The sequence below is a fragment of the Salvelinus sp. IW2-2015 genome, linkage group LG4q.2 (genome assembly GCF_002910315.2).
Source record: "Salvelinus sp. IW2-2015 linkage group LG4q.2, ASM291031v2, whole genome shotgun sequence".
Classification (NCBI taxonomy): Eukaryota; Metazoa; Chordata; class Actinopteri; order Salmoniformes; family Salmonidae; genus Salvelinus; species Salvelinus sp. IW2-2015.
The window spans coordinates 776139-797393 of record NC_036843.1 but is presented as its reverse complement, the minus strand read 5'-3'; the positions used below and the strand labels follow the sequence as shown (position 1 = coordinate 797393).

General features: G+C 45.3%; 1 protein-coding gene across 1 annotated transcript in view; it reads right to left on the bottom strand.

Moving 5' to 3' along the window:
* kif26ba (kinesin family member 26Ba) overlaps window positions 1-21255 on the bottom strand; it is a 162945-nt gene that overhangs the window by 44363 nt on the left and 97327 nt on the right. The window contains 5 exon segments of the mRNA XM_023986344.3: window positions 1289-1501; window positions 10436-10694; window positions 11739-11758; window positions 11864-11956; window positions 12127-12244. Of these exon segments, the coding sequence (XP_023842112.2) occupies window positions 1289-1501; window positions 10436-10694; window positions 11739-11758; window positions 11864-11956; window positions 12127-12244 (703 nt within the window).

The following is a 21255-nucleotide window of genomic DNA, read 5'->3' as shown; positions in this document are numbered from 1 at the left end:
AGAAGACACAACAACTGAATGACCTCAGCTACAGTACCAGCACACACTCCTCTAGAGAGAGAGAGAGACACAGACTGAATGACCTCAGCTACAGTACCAGCACACACCTCCGCCTAGAGAGAGAGAGAGACACAGACTGAATGACCTCAGCTACAGTACCAGCACACACCTCCGTCTAAGAGAGAGAGAGACACAGACTGAATGACCTCAGCTACAGTACCAGCACACACCTCCTCTAGAGAGAGAGAGACACAGACTGAATGACCTCAGCTACAGTACCAGCACACACCTCCGTCTAGAGAGAGAGAGACACAGACTGAATGACCTCACTACAGTACCAGCACACACCTCCGCTAGAGAGAGAGAGACACAGACTGAATGACCTCAGCTACAGTACCAGCACACACCTCCGTCTAGAGAGAGAGAGAGACACAGACTGAATGACCTCAGCTACAGTACCAGCACACACCTCCGCCTAGAGAGAGAGAGAGACACAGACTGAATGACCTCAGCTACAGTACCAGCACACACCTCCGTCTAGAGAGAGGAGAGACACAGACTGAATGACCTCAGCTACAGTACCAGCACACACCTCCGCTAGAGAGAGAGAGACACAGACTGAATGACCTCAGCTACAGTACCAGCACACACTCCGCCTAGAGAGAGAGAGACACAGACTGAATGACCTCAGCTACAGTACCACACACACCTCCTCTAGAGAGAGAGAGACACAGACTGAATGACCTCAGCTACAGTACCAGCACACACCTCCGCCTAGAGAGAGAGAGAGACACAGACTGAATGACCTCAGCTACAGTACCAGCACAACATCCTCTAGAGAGAGAGAACACAGACTGAATGACCTCAGCTACAGTACCAGCACACACCTCCGTCCTAGAGAGAGAGAGACACAGACTGAATGACCTCAGCTACAGTACCAGCACACACCTCCGCTAGAGAGAGAGAACACAGACTGAATGACCTCAATTCTCTCTCTGAGAGACACAGACTGAATGACCTCAGCTACAGTACCAGCACACACCTCCGTCTAGAGAGAGAGACACAGACTGAATGACCTCAGCTACAGTACCAGCACACACCTCCGCCTAGAGAGAGAGAGACACAGACTGAATGACCTCAGCTACAGTACCAGCACACACCTCCGCCTAGAGAGAGAGAGAGAGAGACACAGACAGAGAGTCATGAGAGAGGGGAAGCTAGGGGGTAATTTGGGATTGGCTGGGGGGTAATTTGGGATTGGCTGCCCTCCGCATAATCAGATCCCTACCTGTGATGCATCATGGGGGAAGGCGGCGTCGAAGGCAAACATCTTAGGTGGGGCCTGATTGACTCCTCGTTTCTGGAGGGTGTTTCCTTGCATCTGGTTGGCTGATGGATCCATAATGGTCACCTGCTTCTTCCTGGTGTCCACCTTGAGGAAGGAGCTGGACTCTGCTGCGTCCGAGGACATCACGGGACACACACGCACCATCACCTTCACCTGGTGGAGGGACAGAGGACAGGACCAGAGAACTCAGAACAGAACAATGAAACTCAGAACAGGGGATCGTAACTCATCAGAATCAGATTGTAGAACCCAACAATAGAACAGAAGTAGGTCAAGATAAGATCAGGTCAAACCCCTAAAGCCAGTTGAACCAGGATAAAACCAGTTGAACCAGGATAAAACCAGTTGAACCAGGATAAAACCAGTTGAACCATTGTAAAAACTAATTGTAAACAATTGAACCACAGTAAAAACTAGTAGAACACCATTAGAAACCAGTAGTAACGATAAAATCCTGTTGTTTCATTCATGGGGGGCTGAAACCCTCTTCTGCGCTAAACCTAACAAAGACAAGATAAACCTGACGAAGACAAGCCAGCGATTTAGTTCTTAGAAGACACGCATCAACACCTGCATCACCGCTCCCTCTCCCCCTTTTTCCTGTGTTAGTCTTCAAAGCTTTAAGCGGAGCAATCTTATTTTAGCTTTCTCTCTGTCACCTCCTCTCTTTCCCTCCTTTCCTTCCTCTCCCCCCGCACACGTCAACACTCGTTTGTTGTCACACCTCGTTGGTGTTGAGGTTTTTAATCGAGAGAAAAGCAGCGTCGGGTTCTTTTCCCCCCAAACAGCTGACAGATCTCAAACTTTTCCCAGAGCTCCTGCAGGTTCACTTATCTACTTCTTTATTCACAGTTAGGAGGAGCTTTAGAGAGAGGGATGGGGATAAGGGAGAAATAGATAGCGGGAGGATGGAGCAATTCAGGATGGAAGAAGAGAGAGGACAGGGAGTGAGATGGAGGGGAGAGAGAAAAAAGGGAGGAGAGGAATGTAGAATAAAAAAAGGGAGAGGGAGGGAGTAGAGGAGAGAGGATGCAAATTCAGATATAAGCTGTCATTTTCACCACCACTGAGACCAAACATGAGTAACCGTCAGAAGACAGGTTCTGCTTTAAGCTGCCACTAAACGTTGCTCTGGGATTAAAACGGGACGGCGTTCCCAAACGCTCCCAAACACACTTTGGCTTTCAGACAGGACGCTCCAGAATGCTCAAAAAAGCCAGAATTACAGCCGGGAATTACAGCCGGATAGAGGGGAGAGACGTGAGCAGAGATGAAAGCAAACAGAGTAAATAGCAGATAAGTGAATAGAAAAGATTTGAGCCTTGGGGACATGAAGGCATGAGTCTGCGTCGTGTTGTATAACAGGATTGAGCAGCCAAGGAGAACGGAAACACAAATGGAAGACATTCACCATGAACGCAACGCAGCAGGACTCTGCATGCTAACAAAAATAATGTCATTTGAATAACTGAAAACATGGGGCAAATGCAATAACCCTGTGTGTGTGTGTGTGTGTGTGTGTGTGTGTGTGTGTGTGTGTGTGTGTGTGGTGTGTGTGTGTGTGTGTGTGTGTGTGTGTGTGTGTGTGTGTGTGTGTGTGTGTGTGTGTGTGTGTGTGTGGTGTGTGTGTGTGTGTGTGTGTGTGTGTCAGAGAGCGAGAGAGAATGGGATGGAGGGAAGAGGAGAAAGCGAAGGGAGAAGGAAATAGGATGGATCCCCCCCTCCTCTGCAGAGGAGTAAGGTAAAATGTCTGCATGTAAAGCCAGCAGCACTGAGTTGACATTCTCCAGATCTCCTCTCATAAACGCAGCTCACCATTAACACACCTGACATTAAAAAGATTCTCTCGGACAAGATGTTTTAACATCGCTTCTACAGTGGACACTACAACTTATTTCTGTCCTATCTCTATTATGGAAATGACCGATTTTTTATTCAAAGTGAAGATATAATATATGTATATATATACACTGCTCAAAAAAATAAAGGGAACACTAAAATAACACATCCTAGATCTGAATGAATGAAATATTCTATTAAATACTTTTCTTTTACATAGTTGAATGTCTGACAACAAAATCACACAAAAATGATCAATGGAAATCAAATTTATCAACCCTAGAAGTCTGGATTTGGAGTCACACTAAAAATTAAAGTGGAAAACCACACTACAGGCTGATCCAACTTTGATGTAATGTCCTTAAAACAAGTCAAAATGAGGCTCAGTAGTGTGTGTGGCCTCCACGTGCCTGTATGACCTCCTACAACGCCTGGGCATGCTCCTGATGAGGTGGCGATGTCTCCGAGGATCTCCTCCCAGACCTGGACTAAAGCATCCGCCAACTCCTGGACAGTCTGTGTGCAACGTGGCGTTGGTGGATGGAGCGAGACATGATGTCCCAGATGTGCTCAATTGGATATAGGTCTGGGGAACGGGCGGGCCAGTCCATAGCATCAATGCCTTCTCTTGCAGGAACTGCTGACACACTCCAGCCACATGAGGTCTAGCATTGTCTTGCATTAGGAGGAACCCAGGGCCAACCGCACCAGCATATGGTCTCACAAGGGGTCTGAGGATCTCATCTCGGTACCTAATGGCAGTCAGGCTACTCTGGCGAGCACATGGAGGGCTGTGCGGCCCCCCAAAGAAATGCCACCCCACACCATGACTGACCACCGCCAAACGGTCATGCTGGAGGATGTTGCAGCAGCAGAACGTTCTCCACGGCGTCTCCAGACTCTGTCACGTCTGTCACATGTGCTCATGTGCTCAGTGTGAACCTGCTTTCATCTGTGAAGAGCACAGGGCGCCAGTGGCGAATTTGCAATCTTGGTGTTCTCTGGCAAATGCAAACGTCCTGCACGGTGTTGGGCTGTAAGCACAACCCCCACCTGTGGACGTCGGGCCCTCATACCACCCTCATGGAGTCTGTTTCTGACCGTTTGAGCAAGCACATGCACATTTGTGGCCTGCTGGAGGTCATTTTGCAGGGCTCGTGCAGTGCTCCACCTGCTCCTCCTTGCACAAAGGCGGAGGTAGCGGTCCTGCTGCTGGGTTGTTGCCCTCCTACGGCCTCCTCCACATCTCCTGATGTATGGCCTGTCTCCTGGTAGCGCCTCCATGCTCTGGACACTACGCTGACAGACACAGCAAACCTTCTTGCCACATTCCGCATTGGATGTGCCATCCTGGATGAGCTGCACTACCTGAGCCACTTGTGTGGGTTGTAGCTCCGTCTCATGCTACCACTAGAGTGAAAGCACCGCCAGCATTCAAAAGTGACCAAAACATCAGCCAGGAAGCATAGGACTGAGAAGGGGTCTGTGGTCACCACCTGCAGAACCACTCCTTTATTGGGGGTGTCTTGCTAATTGCCTATAATTTCCACCTTTTGTCTATTCCATTTGCACAACAGCATGGTAAATTTTATTGTCAATCAGTGTGCTTCCTAAGTGGACAGTTTGATTTCACAGAAGTGTGATTGACTTGGAGTTACATTGTGTTGTTTAAGTGTTCCCTTCATTTTTTTGAGCAGTGTATATATACAGAACATATTAAAACTTACACTGAGTGTACAAAACATATTGAGTTTTCCCTCAGAACAGACTCAATTCATCGGGACGTGGACTCTACAAGGTGTCGAAAGCTGGCCAATGTTGACTCCAATGCTTCCACAGTTGTTGTCAAGATGTCTGGATGTCCTTTGGGTGGTGGAACATTCTTGTATACACACAGGAAACTGTTGAGTGTGAAAAATCCAGCAGTGTTGCAGTTCTTGACACACTCAAACCGCTGCGCCTGGCACTACTACCATACCCTGTTCAAAGGCACTGAAATCTCTTTTGTCTTACCCATTTACCCTCTGAATGGCACACATCCATGTCTCAAGGCTTAAAAAATCCTGTTAAACCTGTCTCCTCCCCTTCATCTACACTGAATGAAGTGGATTTAACAAGCGACATCAATAAGGGATCAATACCTTTCACCTGGATTCACCTGGTCAGTCTACGTCATTGAAAGAGCAGGTGTTCCTAATGTTTTGTACACTCAGTGTATATTCAATACAGACATTATAGGCTACAATTGACATTATAAAAGTGGCACCATGCTCCAGCTGGTAGGTGAAAGTATAGCTCGAATTTAAACATAAACAGCTTTCTTCTGGTCACTATGCCATCAAAATGACCAGGGAACAACAGGGAGAAAGCCTTCCAGAGAAAATGAAGAAGTGTGTGTGTGTATGCGTGCGTGCGTGCGTGCGTGCGTGCGTGCGCGCGTGCGTGTGTGTGTGTGTGTTGTGTGTGTGTTGTGTGTGTGTGTTGTGTGTGTGTGTGTGTGCGTGCGTGCGTGTGTGTGCGCGCCGCGTGTGTGTGTGCGTAGTTGTGGTGTGTGCGTGTGCGTGTGCGTGTGCGTGTGCGTGTGCGTGTGCGTGTGTGTGTGTGTGTGTGTGTGTGTGTGAGAGAATGTACCTGCTGCCTGTCTACCATGAATGAGAGTTGAGGTGTAAGCCTGGCGAGTACAGTTAACTGTCAGGTCAAGACTTCATATTAAATTCAAAGACCCTTTGCAATATAAACTTACACACACACACACACACACACACACACACGCACACGCATACACACTCCTGAGCGTCCAGTGCCCTATCTTGACCCCAATAAAAAGGCCCATCATATCAGTAAGTGCCTCAGGGGAAGGATTTCAACGCTACGCTCTTCCTGAGGTGTAACTCATATCGTGTTCCCCACAGATATCCATTTCCTCTTCCTGTCTCTGTGGGAAAGCACACAATGCATGATTACACAGCACACATCGGGACTTATATGTAATTAGGTACAGGCTTAGATACTGTGTGTGTGTGTGCGTGCGTGCGTGAGCGCAAGAGAGAAAGAGGGAAGGATAGAAAAAGAAAGCGAGAGAGTCTGTTTATAGTGTTTCTATAAAACAACTAAGAGCCAAGATGTTGATGATGTTAAATGTATCTTGGCGTTATGGCTGCTCTTCATTAGACAGACAGTTAACAGGTCTAATGTGGACATATTTGACCCAACACCATGGAGCCTGTATAGCTGGTAGAGAATGTTTACTGGTTACCCATGTGAGCATGGGGCTATTTAAATCCTGGTTAAGACCTGAGGAGAAACACCACGGCCCACAAGGTCCTTAAAGGAGCAATCAGCAGTTTAAAAAATAACAAAGCCGACACCCCGCCATTGATTTTGGTGAATACCTTTCGGATTGGGGCTGGAGAAATGTTACCACGCTCAAAGTCGTAGACAGAGCTATGGATGCAAGTACTGGCCATATAGGATATACGTTTAGTTTTAACCATGTTTTGAGGCTATACAGTGTTTGTTTACAACTGCATTTTTTTTTTACAAACATTGGAGTAAAACAAGCTTATATTTTGGGTTCTGACGGGGTGCGACAGGTCGAACTAAGCTCATTAGGCATTCATAAGTCATGTTCTTCAAGAATCTGTGGCTGTATACTGGATGTACCAATCGCACAATGACAGAGACAGAGCTATAGGCTCTTTGTTCAGCTTAAACAGGATGGGGAAAGGGGTCATACAGTAGATGGGGGAAAGAAAGAGAGATGGACGAGGAGAGGTTGAGAAGGGTTAAGGGAATAAGAGGGGGGAGGGGCTGGGAGAGGGCCCATTAGTAGTGTATTTGAGTGGAAGCTCTCGTCTCTCTCTGCGTTCATCAAGTCCCCTGGAGCAACTCCTCTGACAGACCCTGATGTCACACTGATAACAGCTCTTCCGTCTCTCTCTACCTCTCGCTCTATCGTCCATTCCCTCTCTACCTCTCTCTAGACCCTCCACTCTTTATCTTCCCCTTCTCTCCCCCTTCTCTCTCTCCCTCTCCAACCCAGTCTGCCTGTCAGGTCCCGAGTCTACACTGCACCAGGCTGGTCCGTCTGTCTGTCCATAAAGGCATCAGAACTCAAACAACGAGTAACTCACAGCAGAACCGATGGCCTAGCAGGTAGCAGAGGTCACATTCCAACATGTATGAAGGTCGGTTGGTAAATATTGGCTTTATGTCTCATTACTTTGAACCCTGACCAGTATGTGTCAGTGGAGGCTGCTGAGGGGAGGACGGCTCATAAAAATGGCCGAAACGGAGCAAATGGAATGGCATCAAACACCTGGAAACCACGGAAACCATATGTTAGATGTATTTGATACCATTCCACTGATGCCGCTCCAGTCATTACCACAAGCCTGTTCTCCCCAATGAAGGTACCACCAACCTCCTGTGGTGTGTGTGTAGCCTTAGGACACAGCAGACATCATAACATTTTATGCTGCAGCATTGAATGAATAAGTAACAGTGTGACTGAGCTGGGAATGAATCGATAGCAATGTTTCTGACGTTGTCATCGTGTTGCTGATAAATATTTAATCACCATGTCATTTGACGAGGCAGGAAAACACAAACTCTCCGCAGTCGTTTTTAGAGTATCAGTTAAAAGAGGCTCGACTGAATAATTCACAGGGTTATTTTCTTCCGACTCACTCTCTCTCGTTCTCGTTTTTCTCATAACTGGGGATGTGATAAGAGAGAAATCTGATTAAGGAAGAGTACCAGTGGGACTGTGCGTGTGTGTGTGTCTCACAGGTATCTCATTGCTGGCCGTTGATTGTAACCATGGAGACCGGTTAAGCCAATATCAAACTAATGTGAGCTTTTAAATTACAGAAACGAATCCCATGAGACCAGTTTTGCCAACAATTCAAGGAAAGTAGCTGTTGGTTGCTCCATTTGTCGCTAGAAGTTGCTAGATGACGTCATGACATAACAGTGACTTCATAACGACCATTTGCACATGGTATAAAAAATATATATTATTCTACTTTTTTTTCTGCTTATGCTGTCCAGTCCCTCTTTCTCATTGCTTGCAATGAGCAATTCTCCAAAGCAAAACTAAAAATAATGTTTGAAGGAGAACAAAAAGGAACCAATTAAATCATTAAACAGCACAGAAAAACCGAGAAAGGTAGATTGAACATTTTATTTTTTACTTAAAAAAAAATATATATTATTATTATTTATGCCTTGCAGAGCTGTGGTATCATTTTACAACACAAAACCCATTTGAATAAAATTCACTTCACTTCAGTTACTGCAGCAGCAGGGAGAGGACTGAGAGGCTTTGGAAGGGGCGCAGACCGCAGATCGGAGTAGCACAGCTGAGCTCAGCTGAACGGGCACACACACAAACAGGGAAGTCGCTAAATCATCCAATAGTCGCTGGGGAAGCCTTAAAAAGTAGATACATTTGTCACTGTACTCTTTTACCAATAAAAGTCACTGGAGGGGTCTGAAAACTAAATCTAAACTAAATCTAGCGACAAAAGTGCTAAATTGGCAACACAGCTTAGAAACTGCGCTCACTAACACACATGTATACACAGACACGCACGCACGCACACACACACACACGCACACATAGAGACACAGAGAGAGGAGTGTGAGAGGAATGAGTATGACAGCACACACACAAAAGCTCTGACAGTCTTAATGCAGAATCAGACGTCTAAACCCTCTTTCTCTCTCTCCATATCTTTCTCTGTCTCTCTCTGTCTCTCTCTCTAAATATCTGTCTCTCTTTCCTCCCTCCTTCAATCTGCCTTGTTGTTCTCCTGGCTCGTGTCCACCCCTCTATCTATCTCACAATTAAGCCCTTCAAGCCTGCCAATACCGACACTATTAATATTTTAACCACAAACACAGGTAGCAACATAGTGCGCTATTGAATTCCCATACTCTGCATGCACGCACGCACGCACGCACGCACGCACGCACGCACGCACACACACACACACACACACCACACACACACCACACACACACACACCACACACACCACACACAACCACACACACACACTGACCTGTTGTTTTTTGGCCTGATCTGAGACAGCTCGATAATAATTCTTATAGCTTCTTAGTGTCATTCTTCTCAAGGCTGCGCTCCGCTCCAGAGCGTGTCTGTGTGTGTCTGTCTGTGTCTGTCGTGTGTGTGTCTGTTGTGAGCGTCTGTGTGGCTGTGTGGTTACACTTCTGCTGGGTGATTGAAGGGACCTTGGAAGCCCCACAATCCTTCACTTGTCAGCCGAGAGGAGTTTGAGAAGAAAGGGAGCGGGAGAAGAGAGTTGAAGGAGAAGCGAACACCGGAGGCCGGCATTAGATGCGAACAACGATGAAACCTCAATCGATGGACACACAGGAGACAGAAACGAAAAGCGATCCACATGGAGGAATTAATCGCTTATTATATTAAGACGATTGAATGATCATTCATTTGTTTCTATCCACAAACATGAAATCCAGTACCCTCTAAATTCACAGCTTGTGATTACTCTCAATATAACGTTTAGATTCGCCACAACAATCCCTGCCCAACACATGATCTCCCCAAATGGTCACATATTTTAGACCAACGCCGCCACCCTTCCACTGTTGTCCATCTACAGCGTGACTCCAGGCCACCGGAATCCTCTACAATTATCGTCATCCCTTTCCAACCTACAACAACTGTTCTCTTCACCGTACAGGTGAGCTGCTAGCAGCCTGAAGGTTCACAAACCAGCACTTTATCCTTCTTCCCAGGCGGATTCCTTTTAAGTAATGCCTAGAGATACAGAACACACATCATTGTAATTTCCTTTACTGATATAAAATATCATCTCCCCCGGCCAAATCTGAGGTGGAATGGAAGTGCATCCTGCTGCGCTGATTCGTATTAAGGGTTGAGACCCGGAACTGTACCCAAAACCAAGCGGAGGAGGGGGGGCATCTGAAAACAGTTGCCTGTCAGTGCATGGTTAGACCCTTGCGGAGATTTTGCAGCAAAATCGACGGCACCACATTGCTAGTAGTGTCTAATATTTGCCTATGCCTCTCAACAGGTTTACAGGAGGTTAAACAGTGTGGGAAATGTGTGCGTCTGTGTGTGGGATCATATCCGATCGCTCAACACTCACTACATAATTAAAGAATCCAGCCCAACGTCTCAAGATAGTCAGGTTGTTGCGTAACATTCCCTTAACCACGCTACCACGGAACGGCACACCGTCCACTCAGCAATCCCCGCCAGCGACACCACAAAACACCGAGACAGCCGAAACCAATGACTGCTCCAAGTCCGGGTCTCAGCGCTCCAGACCACGGGGGAGAACTGGTCGTGTGTATGGCTCAGCATTCTTGTGTGATAGATATCTACTTGGGAACTGCCCGGACGCGTGCTCGCTGGGCGCGGGGGTAGTCGTGTGGGTGTGGGGGGCGGCAGCGACACGAGCCGGGGTCGGTGTGTGCGCCAGTAGCAGCTGCGACTGCAGTTGGTGGGCCACGGTTGTGAGAAAGCCAAGAAGAAGGTCTATGGTGTCGGGAAGCAGCCCACTCGCCGACCACCATCGCCCCAACGGCTCATGTGTCGCCAAACATGTGTGCTGTCCGATGACCTGTGTTGTGTGTCGTCACACTGTGTTGCACACAACACACCCACCTATAACCAACCCGCCGCAAACATCTTGTGTGCCCGCAGTGCTGTGTGTCGCATGATATCGCTGCGAGCACACGCGCCTGTGCGCGTATTGGGACTGCAACGTTCGCCATCATGTCTGTGGAGCCACACCACGAGGGCGGAAAAGAAACAGCAACAACACGATGAAGGGGCACAGGCACGAAAAATATAACAAGTGTAGTCGTGTGCGAAAAACGGGTCGCTGGTCATGGTCGGGTACCAAAAAGAATACAAGGTGTGTAGCAAGCGGAAACAGCCCCAAAATCGCGTGGTGTGTGTCTGTGTGTGATGGAGCTGCACCGGGTGGCGTGATTGTGTCCCTGTTGTGTTGTGTGGATCAGAAGGGACGTAACTCAAAAATGTGTGTGTGTGTACGGCCATAAAAGCAAAAACAAACACGCCACGGCCGATACGCGAGTAAAACGGGGACGGGCTGTGTCGTCCAAACAGCAACACCTGGTTGTTGTTTGTCTGTATTGTATGTTCCAGGACAGGTGTCTGTATTGATCCCGATGTATCACGTTGTATGCTTTGTGCTGCTTATGCGCCAAACGGAGCAGGAATGTGTGGTGCCTGTGAAAGGCGATCGTTGTCTGTTATGGATGTGCGGGCCAAACTCGGCGCAGCCTAAAGGGGCACCCCCACCTGGAAAGTGATAGGACGGTAGAAAATACAATGGCCCCACGAGCCAGCAGGATGACAGCGAAGTTACACCGTACTTACAACCGTAGCCGCCCACAACGGAGTAAACGGGGCCAATTGCCGAACGCTTACCAGCCAACGCAGGCAATAAAACAGACGTGAATGCGCGCAGCCAACGACGACGAGCAAAAGAGACCAAAACGTCAATTACCGGCACGGACGCGGCGAGCACTGCACACAAGAGCGACACAGACAAAGAATACGCTGTGTCGCACATAACTCCTCAGTAGAGACAGCTACTGCATCCCTACCCAAGACGCACGATGCGTGACAGACCTCGTTCACCGCACGGTAAGTTAAACCAGTGCGACGCTTGTAGGCCCCCCATAAAAGGCCCCACGAGCGCGGGTCTGGCATGAGCTTGCACAACTAGAGATAGGAAAGCGGTTGGAAATGGGGTCTTTGCATCTTGCTGCAGCCCGTAACAGGCAAGGGTGGGTTGCGGGGGCGAAGGGCGGTCGTGCTGAGAGGGTCCCCCCACTGAAGTCGGTGCCGGGGAACAGCTAAGTGAAGCACGAAGATCAAACACCAAACCTAACACATGGGTAAAAGTGCGGGGGGAGGGACGAGGCGCTGCGGCGCTGCTTCTCTTCTTCGATGACAGTGTAAATACATGCAACTCTAAGAAAAGATGCGGCCACTCGAGCAACCCGAGCTCTTACAGCCAAAGGAGAACAAAGAAGAGGCCACACAACACCACACAAAAATAACAACCGAAACGTACATACCACGACTGCAAGAGTAAACCACATACCTTACCTCATGGGTCAAACCCAGCACAAACGATCCCCCCCCGCCCGCATGCCACAGCCAGAAAACATTAAAACACAACGCGTATGTAAAACCACCGGAGACCCGCGTTATCACAGCCAAGTCCATCCAATGCTTGAAACCCCCAATCAATCCACACATTCATCAAACGTTAAAAAAAACTGGTGACAGTAGTTTCATCTGCTATTTAAGCGAGCTTGGGCATTAACGAGAGAGAGGGAAACAGGACCCACAGGAGAGTAAAGATGGAGAAACGAGAGAGGAAAGGAAAAGGAAATATTTCCCCATGCGACCTAAGAGCAACACAGAGTGTAAGGCATTGTGAGAAATGTGTTCCCACTTAAAAATCCAGCTGTAGAGTGGTTAAGTGGACGCCTTCGATGGAAAAACCAACAGTGAAGATAGTTGTTCCATGCCATCATGGCGACGCTTCCTCCCCAACACTACCACCATTGCGGTAGCTCCGTGTGCCATGTACTAATTGCTCGTTCATGTTGCTAAGTGGAGCTGTATTACGCGCCCAGCTCACCACATCAATAACGAACACATGCACACACACTTAAGCAGCGACATCTGTAACTGGGAGGGGAACACCATTTCACTGTCCTCACAGTCTTCACAGTCTTCACTGTCCTCACAGTCTTCACAGTCTTCACTGTCCTCACAGTCTTCTCTTTCCACTCTCTTTTCTCTTCCCTGTCTCTCCTCTCCTTTGTCCTTTTAGTCTAAATTACACTATAGCGGCTAGGAAATATGATGACATTGCTAAAGTTGGCAAATCATTTGTAGGAAACAACTTCGTCATCCTTATGACGTCGTCAAATTTACTTCAGACAGATAATAATGTTGTCATTACTCCCAAAGGTTTGTCAAAAATACCTTGCAACGCCAACGTTAGCTAGCTAAAATCCGGTGCTCTCCTCCTCTCAATCGTAGCTAGCTAGCTAATGTTATACTACATCTAATGTTAATCTGACGGCATCACAATAACCACGTTTCCATCCACAGTTTTTATGACAGTAAAGACATACCGTATAAAATCCTGACAGCTGTGATGGAAACAGGACGTTTTTATAAATGCCAACAGATCATTTGTTCATTTGACACGGTGGGATCTTTTGGTGTCTGTAAAATGAATTATGTGAGAAATTGCGGTGGAAGCGTATCATCATGTCAAAGTAAACTTAGAGTCACGCGATGACATCAGACAGTAGGTGTGTGGTCCTCTAACTACGATTCGGGAAACCATGCAGTTTATTAGAGATGAAATACGATGAAACCATGCAGTTTATTAGAGATGAAATACGATGAAACCATGCAGTTTATTAGAGATGAAATAGAATGAAACCATTGCAGTTACATTAGATGAATAGAGAAATACGATATGAAACCATGCAGTTTATTAGAGATAAACATACTGATGCAAAACCATGCAGTTTTTAGAGATGAAATATGATGAAAACCATGCAGTTTATTAGAGATGAAATACGTATGAATGAACCGATGCAGTTTATTAGAGATGGAATACTGATGGAAACCATGCGGCAGTTTTTAGGATTAAATATGATGAAACCATGCAGTTTATTAGAGTGAAATACTGATGAAACCCATGCAGTTTATTAGAGATGAAATACGATGAAACCATCGCAGTTTATTAGAGATGAAATACGATGAACCATGCAGTTTATTAGAGATGAAATACTGATGAAACCATGCAGTTTATTAGAGATGAAATACGATGAAACATGCAGTTTATTAGAGAATGAAATACGATGAAACATGCAGTTATTAGAGATGGAAATACGATGACCATGCAGTTTATTAGAGATGAAATACGATGAAACCAATGCAGTTTATTAGAGATGAAATACGGATGAAACCATGCAAGTTTTTTAGAGATGAAATCACGATGAAACCATCAGTTTATTAGGATGAAATACGATGAAACATGCAGTTTTATTAGAGATGAATACGATAGAACCATGCAGTTATATTAGAGATGAATACGATGAAACATGCAGGTTATTAATGAATGAATACGATGAAACCATGCAGTTTATTAGAGATGAAATACGATGGAAACCATGCAGTTTATTAGAGATGAAATACGATGAAACCATGCAGTTTATTAGAGATGAGAAATACGATGAAACCATGCAGTTTATTAGAGATGAAAATCGATGAAACCATGCAGTCTTTATTAGAGATGAAATACGATGAAACCATGCAGTTTATTAGAGATGAAATACGATGAAACCATGCAGTTTATTAGGAGATGAAATACGATGAACCATGCAGTTTATTAGAGATGAAATACGATGAAACCATGCAGTTTATTATAGAGATGGAAATACGATGGAAACCATGCGTTTATTAGAGATGAAATACGATGAAAACCATGTGCCAGTTTATTAGAGATGAAATACGAAACTGATTAAGCGATATGCATAGTTTATTAGAGATGAAATACATGAAACCATGCAGTTTATTAGAGATGAAATACGATGAACGCCATGAGTTTTATTAGAGATGAAATACGATGAAACCATGCAGTTTATTTTAGAGCATGAAATACGTATGAACAATAACAGTTTATTAGAGATGAATACGATGAAACCATTTGCAGTTATCTAGAGATGAAATACGATGAAACCATGCAGTTTATTAGAGATGAAATACGATGAAACCATGCAGTTTATTAGAGATGAAATACGATGAATCCATGCAGTTTATTAGAGATGAAATACATTATGATCATCATGAGCAAAAGCTATTGATTTTCTACCCAAAGTTGCTATGAAAATGTTGTGATCCATTTAAGAAACGGAAGAGACCAGCAGAATGGATAAAAGGGTGTGGTGGCAGTAGCAGGAACAGCGGCATCTAGTGGGCAAAACGTTGTACTCTCAAACAAATGTACGGTGCATTCGGAAAGAATTCAGATCCCTCGACTTTTTCCACATTTTGTTACGTTACAGCCTTATTCTAAAATTGATGAAATCGTTTTTCCCCCTCATCAATCTACACATAATACCCATAATTACAAAGCAAAAACAGGTTTTTAGAAATGTTTTCAAATGTATTTTTAAAAAACAACGGAAATACCACATTTACCTAAGTATTCAGACCATTTACTCAGTACTTTGTTGAAGCGATTGTGCGTGTGTGTTCACGTGTGCGTATGCGTGCATAGGGGTCGCAAGCATTGACCCACTCCTTTTTGGGGGACGCGGGTCAAAAAGTGTGAGAACCACTGCTCTATGGCACCTGATGTCACTGCTTTCACCATAAACACACATAGGACAGGGACAAATACAGACACGGTTACCGACATGGCTACAAACATGGATATGATTGCAGTTACCAATGGTTACCGACATGATTATTATCACGGTTATGAACAGTTGCCAGTTACCAATGGTTACAGAGAAAAAATATTTTCATGGCAGCCTGTCTTATCCACTCAATCTATCAATACCGCCCAAGGTGTTCTTTTCAACTCTGCCTTCCTTTATAAATCCCTCCCTCCCTCCCTCCCTAGAACTCTCTCTGTTCTATTTCTCAAATGTCTCCCTCTCTCCCTCTACCTCTTCATCTCCAACAAATTGTGTTCTTTCTTTCTCTTTTGGGTGTGTGTTTTTATCCATCAGGCCTAGGGGTTAAAAGAAAGATTCACCCACTTTGAATGTTATATTTTTTTTTTGGGGGGGGGGGTCTGTAAGCGATGTTCAATCAATTTTTAATGTGTATCTGAGCTCTTGCCGTTCTCGCAGGTAGAAATACAGCCGGTATGACGTAGTACAGCCGGTATGACGTAGTATTGTGATAAAGTCGCTCTCACTACACTGGAAGTTAACAGGAAGATGACTTTTAGATCACGAAAACGTGTCATAAGTTTACATACACCTCAGCCAAATACATTTAAACTGTGTTTCACAATTCCTGACATTTAATCCTAGTACAAATTCCCCGTCTTAGGTCAGTTAGGATCACCACTTTATTTTAAGAATGTGAAATGTCAGAATAATAGTAGAGAGAATTAGCTTTTATTTCTTTCATCACATTCCCAGTGGGTCAGAAATGTACATACACTCAATTAGTATTTGGTAGCATTGCCTTAACATTGTTTAACTTGGGTCAAACATTTCGGGTAGCCTTCCACAAGCTTCCCACAATAAGTTGGGTGAATTTTGGCCCATTCCTCCTGACCGAGCTGGTGTAACTGAGTCGGGTTTGTAGGCCTCCTTGCTCACACATGCTTTTTCAGTTCTGCCCACAAATGTTCTATAGGATTGAGGTCAGAGCTTTGTGATGGCCACTCCAATACCTTGACTTTGTTGTCCTTAAGCCATTTTGCCACAACTTTGGAAGTATGCTTGGGGTCATTGTCCATTTGGAAGACCCATTTGCGACCAAGATTTAACTTCCTGACTGATGTCTTGAGATGTTGCTTCAATATATCCACATAATTGTCCTGCCTCATGATGCCATCTACTTTGTGAAGTGCACCAGTCCCTCCTGCAGCAAAGCACCCCCACAACATGATGCTGCCACACCCGTGCTTCACGGTTAGGATGGTGTTCTTCGGCTCCCAAGCCGCCCCCTTTTTCCTCCAAACATAGTGATGGTCATTATGGCCAAACAGTTCTATTTTTGTTTCATCAGTCCAGAGGACATTTCTACAAAAAGTACGATCTTTGTCACCATGTGCAGTTGCAAACCGTAGTCTGGCTTTTTTATGCCGGTTTTGGAGCAGTGGCTTCTTCCTTGCTGAGCGGCCTTTCAGGTTATGTCGATATAGGACTCGTTTTACTGTGGATATAGATTCTTTTGTACCTGTTTCCTCCAGCATCTTCACAAGGTCCTTTGCTGTTGTTCTGGGATTGATTTGCACTTTTCGCACCAAAGTATGTTCATCTCTAGGAGACAGAACACATCTCCTTCCTGAGCAATATGACGGCTGCATTGTCCCATGGTGTTAATATTTGCGTACTATTGTTTGTACAGATGAACGTGGAACCTTCAGGCGTTTGGAAATTGCTCCCAAGGATGAACCAGACTTGTGGAGGTCTACAATTTTTTTCTGAGGTCTTGGCTGATTTCTTTAGATTTTCCCATGATGTCAAGCAAAGAGGCACTGAGATTGAAGGTAGGCATTGAAATACATCCACAGGTACACCTCCAATTGACTCAAATTATGTCAATTAGCCTATCAGAAGCTTCTAAAGCCATGACATCCTTTTCTGGAATTTTCCAAGCTGTTTAAAAGCACAGTCAACTTAGTGTATGTAAACTTCTGACCCACTGGAATTGTGATACAGTGAATTATAAGTGAAATAATCTCTGTAAACAATTGTTAGAAAAATTACTTGTGACATGCACAAAGTAGATGTCCTAACCGACTTGCCAAAACTATAGTTTGTTAACAAGAAATCTGTGGAGTGGCTGAAAAACTAGTTTTAATGACTCCAACCTAAGTGTATGTAAACTTCCGACTTCAATTGTCAGATTTCAATACTGGCCGATATCATAACACATAACGCGGGACAAACTTCTCTCTTTGACGAGAGCCCAAGCACTTCCCCAGTGTTTCCGCAGATCAAGTATGAAGACATTTGCACAGTCTTGCACAAACCTTTTCCCCCTGGCACATTTTCTGGTTGGTGCTCGCATTGCCGTCATTATTGTTTTCCTTACAAATAATAACTTTTGACATGTGTGAGTTCCTATCAAAGTAAGTGCCTTATTTTCTGTATATCATGTTGTTGTTTCTACCGTATGTATGTATTTATGTTTGTATGGAGCATAATGTATTTACAGTTTTATTCACACGTTTTCAAGTACTGATGACAAATCATGCATTCCGATTCTTGCATAGATTGTAATGGACACATATGATAGGTGTAAAATACTTTTGGAAGGTTGTACTGATTATGATGAGCTAATGCTAAGCTATTTGCCAGCTATGCTTGGTGTCATGTTTGTTGACATTATACAAGCATTCTGGGGGTCACGCAAACGTCTGTCAGACCAGCGATGTTATAACAAAATGAGGTGAAGGGATGGTTCACTCATCTTTCGAGTAAACTTCTGGAAGTGAATGAAGGGAAGTGAATGATGGTAGACTACACACCCCGTTCAACATGCATACTGCAAACAGACAAAACAAATCTTGTCTCCTCTTGTTATCTTTGGTTGACGTAAAAACACTAACATGGCGGCGCGCACAAACTACCCATTGTCTGACAATTTTTTTAGAAAGGGTTTTACTCAATTATTTCGATCACTGGTGAGGTCACCCATGATGTGATGAATTGTAAATAGTAATTGCTATTAGCTAATTCATTTTATGGTTTCTGTCAGCCGAGAGTTAGCTAAATATGACCGCTTGTGTTATGTCAATCTTTCCTCAGTTAGCGCCAGGACTAATGTAGCCTACATTTTCTGGTTTGGATGATTGTGTTATGCTGTAGCTACTTCTGTGAATGTCTGAACATTGCATCCAAAAATAAACTGGTCACATTCTGGACATAACATTGTAAGGACTGTGTTTGTGCAAAAGTGTGGCCAGCTCAAACGCTGACTGTTGTGTCAATCGAAACCGGACGTTCTAAATACGCGTCCTAATCACTGTACCACTGTAGAATGATCCATGTGTTGGTACGTGTCAAAGGTTAACACTGTAAATTAAAGGAATGAGTGGTTTTGGGTGGATTATTTCATTAAGGCTTACTCAATCACCACCAGTCACATAGCCTGAGTCTGAGAGCGCGCACACGCACACACACACGCACACGCACACGCACACGCACACACACACACACACACACACACACACACACACAAACTCGAAGATACCGGCGGTCTGCTGTGTTAGTGTGACTTCAGAGAGATGCCTGTGTGATGATGAAGAGGAGACGAAGACAACGACACTTCTCGAAGTAGACGAGACAATTAGACTGCTCTGTCTCTCACCCTCTCTCACCTCCCTCTGTCTCACTCGCTCTCTCCCTCCATCTCTCCTCTCTCTCACAGTGCCTCGAGTGGGCGACCGACACAGTCATTTCAGAGAGCAGAGAAGATAGTCCAACAGCAGTAAAGTGACAGAGCTGTCATAGACGGTCTTTTATAATGTGACTTTCTTTGCAAGTTTATTTTCACACGTGGTGTTGGTATGTGTAAGAGTGTGTGAATGTTGTCTCAGTTATTATAATGAAGGTATGATGTTATTTTATCTGCAAGGGAGGGGAGGACGATATGTGTGTGTAGGTAGGTGTGTGTGCGCGTGCCTGTGTGTGAGAGTGCAGGCTACATGTGGTCATCAAACCGCACCACGAGAGGCGCGTGCTGGAATGTTTAGTCTGTTTCAGGGTTCATTCAGGACAGTTGCCACGGTAATTAAAAATACACTTTTTTTCAGAGCAAGTCTGTGTGTGTGTTAGTGTGTGTGTGTTAGTCGCTGAGGAGTTGACAGAGTTCCAGGGAAGTTGTGTGAAGTGCAAAGTGAGATAATTATGGTGACACTCATTAATGAGTGAGAGACTTCTTCTTCTCTCACTCCCTCCTTTCTCTCCCCCTTTTTCTGCCTCTTTCCATCCCTCCCTTCCTCTCACTGACCAAACCTCCTTAATGATCTGGCAGTGTCTGACAGCCTGAAAAGTTTTCTGAAAGTGCACACACACACATTCACACGCACACAAACAAACGCACACGCACACACACCTCTCTGTCACATTACTCTGTGTGCACTGAAGCTAATTGTATCCCTGCTGTCCTATATACACTACCGTTCAAAAGTTTGGGGTCACTTAAAAATGTCCTTTTTTTCGAAAGAAAAGCACATTTTTTGACCATTAAAATAACATCAAATTGATCAGAAATACAGTGTAGACATTGATAATGTTGTAAGTTCCTCTTGCTGCTCCATAGGCAAGTACCATGGTCTTGTAGTGGATGCAAGCTTCGACAGGAAGCCAGTGGAGTGTGTGGATGAGCAGACATGGGAGAACTTGGGGAAGGTTGAACACCAGGCAGCCTGCAGCGTTAAGTTGCAGGGGTTTGATGGGACAAGCGGGGAGCCCAGTAGTAGTCCAGACGGGAGATGACAAGTGCCTGGATTAGGACCTGCAATGCTTCCTGTGTGAGGTAGGGTCTTACTCTATGGATGTTGTAGAGCATGCTTTGATGCCTGCAGAAAACAACATGGTGTTGTCCAGGGTCACGCCAAGGTTCTTTGCACACCATGATGGAGAGGCCTTGGAGTGGGCAGGCCTTGCCCAGAAGGAAGAGCAGCTCTGTTCTGTCAAGGTTGAGCTTGAGGTGGTGGGCCCACATCCAAGCTGAGATATCTGCCAGGCATGCAGAGATGAGTGTCGTCACCTGGGTGTTAGAAGGGGGAAAGGAGAAAAATACAGTAGTTGAGTGTCATCTGCATAACAATTATAGGAGAGACCATGTAAGGATATGACGGAGCCTAGTGACTTGGTGTATAGAGAGAAGAGGGCCTGGGGGACATCGAAGCAAACAAGTGAGAGTGCAGACACAGATCCTCTCCACGTCACCTGGTAGGAGCGGCCTGCCAGATAGGATGCAATCCAAGAGTATGCAGAGCCTGAGACGCCCAGCCCTGAGAGGGTGGAGAGGAGGATATGATGGTTCACGGTGTCGAAGGCAGCGGATAGATCTAGGAGGATGAGGACAGAGGATAGAGAGTCAGCTTTGGTAGTGCGGAGAGCCTCCGTGACACAGAGGAGAGCAGTTTCGGTTGAATGACCCGTCTTGAAGCCTGACTGGTTAGGGTCAAGAAGATTGTTCTGAGAGAGATAGCGAGAGAGTCGGTCTGAGACTATGTGTTTTGAAAAGAAAGGATAACAGTCTATAATCTTTGACGTCAGAGT